This window comes from Rhododendron vialii, chromosome 5a, assembly GCF_030253575.1.
Source record: "Rhododendron vialii isolate Sample 1 chromosome 5a, ASM3025357v1".
NCBI classification, from domain to species: domain Eukaryota; kingdom Viridiplantae; phylum Streptophyta; class Magnoliopsida; order Ericales; family Ericaceae; genus Rhododendron; species Rhododendron vialii.
In genome coordinates, this window is record NC_080561.1 from 41643951 (window position 1) to 41653767 (window position 9817).

Genomic DNA, 9817 nt, shown 5'->3' on the forward strand with positions numbered 1-9817 from the left:
GGCTAAATATACACAGGATTGTGTTGACACCCTCAATGGAATTCCACTCAAATGATTACCTATTCAATTTATTTAAAATTATTTTTTAAAAGCTCTTGTGAAAAATCATTTCAATAGCATGACGGCAAGAGCTTGAGCAATCCAATTTTTGGTCCCTACGAATTCAAAAATCAAAAATCGTATGAACTAACCAACATTCAATTTAACTGATTTTTTTATTTATCTTAAATATAATTATTTTAAAAAAATTAAACATTTCGAATTATTTGTACGAGATCTCGAATTGAGTCTCACATTTACCGATCCAAAGAACTCTCTGTCTCTCTCCACTTTTGACACTTCCAGTCGCGCCGCGCCAAACCCACCACTCATTTTAGTCGGCCAACAATCACCCAACCACAGAATTCAAGTCTATATGGGCGTTAACCACAACCCCATAGCTTCTTCCTTCCTCAATCTTATGGGTTTTCCCAGTCCCCTAAACTTCTGCCAATGAGAATCCCACTCCTTTCTTGGCTTTTCTTGATTCCCATCTTCACAATCTCGGTCTCAAGCCAATGCCTCAACGAACAGAAATCACATTTAATCAAACTGAAAAACACCCTCACTTTCAATCTAGAAAATTCCACCAAACTCACAAACTGGACCCAAACCCTCGATTGCTGTCAATGGAAAGGGGTAATCTGCGACCGAAACGGCCACGTTACGGGTCTCGATTTGAGCAGCGAATCGATCTCAAACGGGATCAACCATTCCAGTGCACTTTTCAGTCTCAGCCATCTTGAAACACTGAACTTGGCTTACAACAGTTTGAATTCCAGTCCAATCCCATCAAGTATTGGAGACCTCACTAATCTGAGGCACTTGAATTTATCGAATTCTGGATTTTCTGGGCAAATCCCAACTGGGTTATCGCTGTTGACAGGGTTAGTTATCCTTGATCTTTCCTCTCAGAATTATCTTGGAAATCCTTCATTGAAAATTGAAAACCCGAATTTGTCAACACTTTTTGGTAACCATGATGGGGTTAAAGAGCTTTATCTTGATGGGGTGAATATATCAGCAAACGGGTATGAGTGGGGTCAGGCCATTTCTACTTCAATGCCTAATTTGAGAGTTTTGAGCTTGTCAAATTGCTATCTATCAGGCCCTATTGATCCTTCACTACAAAATCTTGAGAATCTTTATAAAGTCAATCTGGGTAACAACAATCTTGCGTCTCCTGTCCCGAATTTCTTTGCAAATTTCCCGAATTTGACGGTTTTGATTCTTAGTTCTTCTAACTTGAACGGGACGTTTCCGGAGAACATTTTAGGGCAGGTACGGACACTGGAGACTCTGAATTTGGCAAGCAATGCACTACTCAATGGTTCTTTACCTGATTTTCCGGAAAATGGGTCCCTACGGAATCTGGTGCTTAGCTTCACCAGTTTTTCCGGGAATTTACCGGACTCCCTTGGGAGTTTGATGGAACTAAGAAGGATAGAGATTCCAGGGTGTTATTTCAGAGGACCAATTCCAAATTCATTGGCAAATCTTAGTCAGCTCGTTTACTTGGATTTTTCATCGAACAATTTTAGCGGTCCAATACCTTCATTTCAGGGATCCAAGAATCTCACTTACTTAGACCTCTCTCATAATGCACTAACAGGTGTGGTTCCTCCCACTCACTTTGCAGGGCTTTTGGATCTTGTATATATAGATTTAGCATATAATTCTTTCAATGGGAGTATTCCCTCTTCTCTGTTTTCTCTTCCATCTCTGCAGAAACTTGTGCTTTCCAACAACAAATTTGGTCGTCAAATTTCTAGGTTTCCTCCCAATGGCTCCTTGAATAAGCTGGATACACTAGATTTGAGTAGTAACATATTAGAAGGTCCTATCCCATCGTACTTCTTTGATTTTCTAAGCCTTAAAGTCCTCTCACTTTCTTTCAATAATTTTAGTGGCACCATAGACCTAAAAACTATCCAAAGACTCCAAAATCTTACTAGACTTGAGCTTTCTTACAACAACTTGTCAGTCGATATTTCTAGCTCATCTTCCTTTCCCCAGCTGAACGTATTGAATTTGGCTTCATGCAATCTGCAAAAGTTTCCTGAGCTAATGAACCAATCGAGAATCACCCATTTAGACCTTTCAAACAACCAAATTCCCGGGATAATACCCAATTGGATTTGGAATGTGAGAAATCGAAGTCTTGCGTATAATAGTCCTTGGCATCTGAATCTTTCCTGTAATCTCCTAGTGGGTTTACAAAGTGGATATACCATGCCTAGTCTTGGTGTTCTTGACCTTCATTCCAATAAGCTCAGTGGTGATATCCCATTACCACCAGAAACAGCTATCTATGTGGACTACTCTAGCAATAATTTCAACACTTCTATCCCTGGTGAAATTGGCAGAGGCATATCCTTTGCTAATTTCTTCTCTCTTGCCAATAATTCGCTCACTGGACCTATCCCTCGATCCATATGCAATGGGAGCTACTTTCAGGTTCTTGATTTGTCCAACAATATGTTAAGTGGCACTATACCACGATGTCTGATTGAAAATTGCACAGAGACTCTTGGGGTGCTGAATTTGGGGAACAACAGTCTTTCTGGCAATCTATCCGGAACATTCCCACAAGGATGCGTTTTAAAGACACTGGATTTGAATAGGAACCATTTGGAAGGGCATGTTCCAGAATCTCTGTCGAATTGCCCGATGCTAGAGGTTTTGAATCTTGGCAGCAACAACATGAATGGTAATTTCACTTGCTTTTTGAAAAACTCGTCCAATTTGCGTGTCTTGGTTCTGCGGTCCAACGGTTTCCAAGGGGGCATAAGATGTGCAGAGCTGAGTAATAGTACGTGGCCAAAGCTTCAAATCATCGATATAGCTTCGAACAACTTCAGCGGTGATCTGCCTCCGAAATGCTTCCTACATTGGGACGGAATAATGATTGATAGGAGTTACAGTCACCTGCGTTATGAGTTCCTGAAGCTTAATAACTTCTACTATCAGGATAAAGTAACTGTAACCCTAAAGGGGCTAGAGATTGAGCTGGTGAAGATCTTAACTCTGTTTACTGCCGTTGATTTCTCAAACAATAGTTTCGAAGGAGAGATACCGAACACAATTGGGGATCTGAGAGCCCTCTACGTACTCAACCTCTCACAAAATGCCCTCTCAGGTAAAATTCCGTCAGAACTTGGAAACTTGACACAGCTTGAATCATTAGACCTTTCAGTTAACAAGTTAAATGGGAGCATTCCGTTGACACTTGCACGCCTTACATTCCTTTCAGTCCTGAATTTGTCATATAATCATCTGGTCGGAAGGATACCAACAAGCACTCAACTCCAATCATTTTCAAATACTTCCTTCGAAGGAAATGTTGGATTATGTGGGCTTCCTTTGAGCAATACTTGCTATGATACCCCACCGGTACCATCACCAATGCCAATGCCGAGGGTTCAAGATTCAGGTTCAGTTCCAAAGATAAAGTTCAATTGGCAATTCATATATACAGGGTTAGGGTTCGGAATGGGAGCCGGGTTTGTTGTGGGGCCACTTGTGTTTTGGAAGCAAGGGAGCAGATGGTGCGATGAAGAGATTGAGAAGTTTGTTTCGATGATTGGTCCAACTCTGTGCGTGATTTTCGGCTGGTGTGGTGGTGTGAAGGTTGAGACAGAGAGTACTATTGAAGAACATGAGACAGGAGATTGCAACGAAGACGAAGATGGAGAGGAGATGGAAGAGCAAGCACTTCCGGGCAGGTACTGTGTGTTTTGTTCCAAACTTGATATCCACAGGAAGAAAGCCGTGCACGACCCGAATTGTTGTTGTCATGGATCACCACCCATTTCTTCTCACTTAACGTCCTCCTCTTCGTCTTCTTCTTCGTAGTGACAAGATCACCAAATTTTCAATTTATTCAGCTCTTGTTTGTATAGATACAGGTAATACCAGGTTATCATATGAGGTTATCAACCCTCTAAGCAGGGGTGGTGGAAAAAACGATCTTCAGACTTCTTTGGATAAGAATAATTATCACTGTCAGATAATATTTTTGGTTGAATTGGGATACTTCCCGTTCAGTTGCACAGAAATGATGAAAAAAATTAACTTTTTCGTAATTTTCAATGTGTTCAGTTATCAAAAAAGTTTTATGACCCACAACTTAAACTTTTCCACAAGGAAATGTGTTCCTGCAAAATAGAGATCCTGCCAACAAAAAATTAGTTTTCTTATAAGATTCTTTGTGTAGAGAATAGACGCAGTAAAACAAATTTTATTTTCTTTTATTTCACCTTACTTTACTTTTCTTAGGGATCCATTTCTCATGCAACATTCTTGAGAAAAGAATGAAAATAAAAAGTATTTTGCAGTGAACCAAACACAAGCAACACAAGTTATTTTGCAAATTGTGAGAAGATGGTTTTCCTCGGTTATACAGACATCTTATCAAGCAAGTGGGGCTCTTGGAACATCGCAATGTAGGGGACATGTTACTCTTTGAGCGGAGTAGTTGTGGAGGGGAGAGAATACGGTTAGATCCAATCTCTTGGTTCCTGCGAAAAGAAAAAAGTCCTTCACGTTCTTCCTCTAACCGTCTAACGTCCCGCTAATCCTATGAATCACTCAAGTTATAGAACTTGTTGACTGTGATTAAGATGGCCCAGTTGCAGGGCTGGGCAATTTTTCTAGGACGGGCTTGAGTAGAGTAGCCAAAACCATCCAAATTTACACCCGATGCCTTTGCCTAACGATTTGCTCGGTGTTTTTCGCACAACCCATCAAACTATTCTTTTTAGTCGTGCTGTTCAATAATGCTACATACTGTCAACGTGTTTGATAACAGATCTACTATTTTAGGGGATTCATAATGAGATGGGATTAGAATTGTGATTGACAATGAGCTGAGATTATTAATGAGGAGATGAATCGTTTATTCATATTTGTTTTGCACAGAATTAAATTGTAGGATAGTAAATATTAAATAATATGTTTGTTTTGGTTACGATTAATATTGAGATTGGTATTGAGGTGAGATTTTAGATTTTCCTTACTCAATCCCATGAGATGGGATTCGTAGTAACACCCACCCCCATATTCCTAATACCTCCGTTTTGGGGATTAACAAATTCCGTGGGACAACTAGTCCCCTTTCATAAATGCCAAACCAAACAAAGTATTAGGGGTCCCTCACCTTCACAATCCCAATCCCCCGTCCAAGAGGGTTATCAAATGCGCCCAAAGATTTACCACAACTACTGCTCTCTCTCTCTCTCTCTCTCTCTCTCTCTCTCTCTCTCTCAAAATGTATGCTCCTGTACACTCCTCTAATTGTGGCTGATTATGGTAAACATTTTGGGTATGTTGTCCTTTTTTAGTCCATCTTGTCATGATCATTGGAATGTCACCAAATATATGTCCACTTTAACGAATCGATTATAATGTTCTGTGTTCATACGTTTTGAAAAAAAAAAAAATTTCACAAATGGGTGTGAAAAGTTTAAAATAGAGGTAGCAATTCCAACTCATATTTTTTAATCTGCCCACTTAATTATAACCCAACCCACCCATATTTTAATGAGTTTATATGGGTACATTTACATAGGGTTAAATAGATTAAAAATGGGTTCATTATGAGTTAGAATTAAAAGACCCACCCTGCGAAACAGTGAACTACGGGTAATCGATCTACTAATCTCTCGCTCATCCTCTCGCTCCAGCTGTACGCCTCCTGTACAAAACAAGAATGGGCTATTTTTGCTAGAAAAAAGATCCAGTAAGATAAGTACATCCTCACAAATATTCTCTCTCTCTCCATTTCAAAGACATCTCAAAAATCGATCACTCTAACAAGGCCCGTTCTGCTAAGAACTATTTCTTTTAGTACTTTTTGTTCTTATTAAAAAAAAATTCGCGTTTATTAATTTTACGCCAAATTTTTGTGGATTCCTGATTCGTCTAGTCGAGACGAATCAGGACAGTAAAAAAAATTACTTGAACAACACCTAAAATATAAGTTACAGTTGAGGCTACTTTTTGGGTAAATAAACTAATTGGCTTATTTTTTATCCTTATTTAAATTTTTTTTGCATTTGTTAATTTTTTGTCAATTTTTTTTTTTTTTTGAATTATTGTGTCCTCGTGAGGAGAAAAATCTAAAGAATAAAAAATTACGATCGAAATTCAAAATGTTTTGAATAAAAACAAACATAAGCCAGTACTTTTCTAATTCCTTGCAATGTGAAGAGGGGTGCCCGCCTAGCATCTAGCAACTGACTAATCGGCAGCATAGAGCCTAGTTGGGGTGTCTACACAGCCGACTAGTCAGTGCCGAAACTAATTTTAATCTAGACATTGGACCCTGCTTGACGCCTAGGTGCCGACTCCCGTTTTTAGAACACTGGTTCCTTGTTTCAAGGAAGAATACTGGTTTCTTGTTTCCAGTTTCTTCCTTTGTTTTTTTAACCGTAACAATTCCAAATGCAAATTACAATTTCTTCTAAGTTTCAATCTCCAAAACACGAACCCATGAATTGTGCACGCTTACTCAGTCCGAACTCCGATCGGGATACCATTTAGCAATTCAAACTCACAGCAAGGAGAAAGTAAGTCCTTCTTCATCTTTCATCCGGCATATTATGGCCAATAAGCTGGAAGCTAGACATACCGCACAAGGTGAGACATTTTTTGTGGAGGGCATGCAGTAATAGTCTTGCAACAAAGGAAAATTTGGTTCGAAGGAGGTGTGGTAATTCCAATATGTGGAAATTATGAAGAATCCATTGAACACTTACTATTTGATTGTAGCTGGGCGCGTGAGGTTTGGTTTGGGTGCAGTATTCAACTAAATATGGGTTATGGACTTCTTGATTCTGTTCTTAGATGGACCTCTCAAGTTGTTGAAGCAAAACGTGGGCTTAACCATACTACGTGCGCGAGGCTCATATTCCGGATTTGCCGTCCCCTGTGCGCGAATAACTCGTGACGCGTACCCAGTTAATTGGTTTTCGAATCAGTTTTTCCAAATTGTCTTCGGCCACGGCCCATTTTCCCGAGCGCGCGAGGCCTCTCCTTGGGTCCTCATTTACAAGTCCACTAGTGTGCAAAGTCATTTAAGATGGAAAAGAGTTTTATAACTAGGCAATGTAGGACAAAATGCAAACAGATAGGTATTTTATGATAAATTGTATAGTATGGGGGATTTTTTTGAATTATAATTATATATAATTATTATATATATTGTAGTTGTGGTAAATTCAAAACGGTATCCGGTATCTGACCGATACCATTACGTACCGTACCAGTAGGAAAACCGATATCCTGACTGGTACGGTATTCAGAACATTGTTTTCAATAGTAATCTTGTTGATCCGGAGACGACTATGCGAAAAGCAATTGAGGCTCTTTGTGAATTCTCTAGTCTCAGGATCCCTTCATTTATCCACATGGACAACCCTAACAGCTGAGGATGCTTAGGATGCTTCTTCCCACTGGAGGGCTCCGGATCAAGGTGGCCTAAAGATAAACTTGTGATGTGGCAATCAAGAGAAACGGTAGAGACCCGAAGTGTGCTGCAGTTATATATCAGAGACAGTAGAGGAGCAATTGTCGATGGTAGAGTGGTTGATGCTGAGATCGCCTCTTCACTTCACGGGGGAGCTTTTAGCTGTTTGTATTGCCTGTGGGATGGTCAAAACTATGGGTCTGCGTGGAGTTACCATTGAATCAGACAACGAAACAGCCATCAAATTGAGTGTTTCTGAGCTTGTACCCCCGTGGAAAGTAATGGCAGTGGTTTGGGATATCCGGAAGCTCTGCCAAGAGGAAGGTATTAGTTGTGCTTGGTGCAAACGAGAGGCGAATGGGTTGGCCCATGAAGTTGCTTCTGAAGCTCTTAGGGGCGTGCTGCCTATTAATTAGGTGTCTTCCCCCTCCTCCTGTTTAGTTTCTTTTCTAACCAGGGATAGTTCCCTTTCTCTGTAATCCCTCGGAAAATTTTGATTATCAAAAAAAAAAAAACCACAGTCCATGCTTTGTTTCTCGGCTAAATTGATTCCCGCAAAAACTCCCGGCCAGAGCTGTCGCTAAGTCAAAATGAAGCGTGATATTATGTGTTTGGATAATTTTGTATGAAACTTTGCTCTAATTTTAATTGAATCTCTCATTAAGAGACACAATCAGTCACATAAATAAGACATGTGAGAGTAATACGTAGTTGTCCTCAATCCTCTCTACATTCATGTCCCAAATCCTTTCTCTATCACACTACTCTATCAAGTGGTAGAAAAAAAATATCAAGTAAAAGAAAAACCCAAAAAGAACCCAAACACAAAACAGCACCCTTGTGATTACATCACTTGTTCATAGCTCTTTTAATCCTCCAGTGGTATTTAACTTAAGATTTTACAAAAGAAATTGATTTTAGTACTCCAATTTTAGTTAATAACACTTCACTTTGTGTTTTGATCATGTGAGAAAACAAAACTAAAAGTGGAGTGTCATTGGCTAAAATGGATACAGAAATTCTATAGTTCAAGGTGCACTACAGGACGTATAGTATAGAGATCACAGACGTTCAAAAGTGTTTTGAACAATCCAGATGTAAATAAAACTTTTCCGGAAAAGAGTTTAACTATTTCCTGGAAAAATTTCATTTTAAATCCAGACCATTGAATACGCATTTGGACGATTGTAATCTGTCCTACAGGGACGCCCTGAAGGGATCTACAAGATCCTCGAATCTGGCTAAAATTGGAGTGTTAAAATCACATCCTTTCTCGAAATCCCAATTACACATTTACCACATTCCAATCATCTTTCCCAAAATACCATACAAATTTCTCTTGCTTACATAAATTACAATTACCTCAAAATAGTACTCCTAATACCCCATTTCACTTAACTAATCTAACACCATTAAACTCAAGAGCTAGCTCATCACAGTTCAATCAAAACTCATGGCTTCTCCCCCTTGGAAATAAACCTCCGGCAACCGAAACGGCGGCGACAACTCCACCCCACCACCCACCACATTCTCCGGCCAGCACAGATCACTCTGCTCGTGATCACCAGAAAACAGCAGGGAGGGATCAACCACACAATAATCGTCCATAATACTGAACATGTTCTCGTGAAGCCAAATTTGGGCCTTGAGAAACTTGACATAGTGAATGGCCTCGTCCAGCATCGCCACCGTGTCCATCTTGGCCCCGCCCGGAACCAAGCTCTGCAAAATTTTGAACCGGTCGCTGATCCGGTGCCGCCTCTCTCTGGCCGCCACGCTCTGCGGGGCCGTCGAGAGCTTCAATTCCTTCCTTGATTTCTTCCCATTTTTATCATTGCCCACCTTCTGTTTGGTGTGGGTTTCCAGTGCTGAAGCAAAGTTTGAGGAGTTGGTGTGGGTGTTATTCTGATTATAGTAAGAGAAATGATCCATTTTTCTTTTGTGAATCTGAAGGTTTACCCAATTGGTTTTTTGGACATGAGGGTAAGTTGGGATTGGGTTGAAGGGACATATTTATAGGGGGTTCAGGTTGGTTGAGGTGACCATGGTATTAAATGAAGGAAGTTGATGTAGTCATATGGGGTCAGCAGAAAATCTATGCAGGATATGGTTGTCCACCTAGGCTAGGTCTTTAGGGTTTGAATCTATGGGTTTTTTTTTTTTTTTTCACCCGATAAATATCTAGTATATTCTTAAATAGTAAAGCGGTATATGGGTGGAACAAGTCAATAGGCATCAACCACCACACAAAGCCTTTACACTCTGGATAGGAATCAAACTCTCACCTTCCATATGAAAGAGGTGAGGAAG

The 9817-nt window shown here is 40.0% G+C and overlaps 2 protein-coding genes across 2 annotated transcripts; one reads left to right on the top strand and one right to left on the bottom strand.

Moving 5' to 3' along the window:
• Positions 1-311: 311 nt before the first annotated feature.
• On the top strand, positions 312-4124 carry LOC131326062 (receptor-like protein 7). Its single transcript, XM_058358651.1, has 2 exons — positions 312-3178; positions 3293-4124. Exons 1-2 carry the CDS (start codon positions 493-495, stop codon positions 3892-3894), a joined length of 3288 nt encoding a protein of 1095 aa, XP_058214634.1. The 5' UTR covers positions 312-492; the 3' UTR covers positions 3895-4124.
• Positions 4125-8754: 4630 nt separating this feature from the next.
• Positions 8755-9566, bottom strand: LOC131326063 (transcription factor bHLH140). Its single transcript, XM_058358653.1, has one exon. The coding sequence runs from the start codon at positions 9437-9439 to the stop codon at positions 8948-8950; it is 492 nt and encodes a 163-aa protein (XP_058214636.1). The 5' UTR covers positions 9440-9566; the 3' UTR covers positions 8755-8947.
• Positions 9567-9817: the final 251 nt, after the last annotated feature.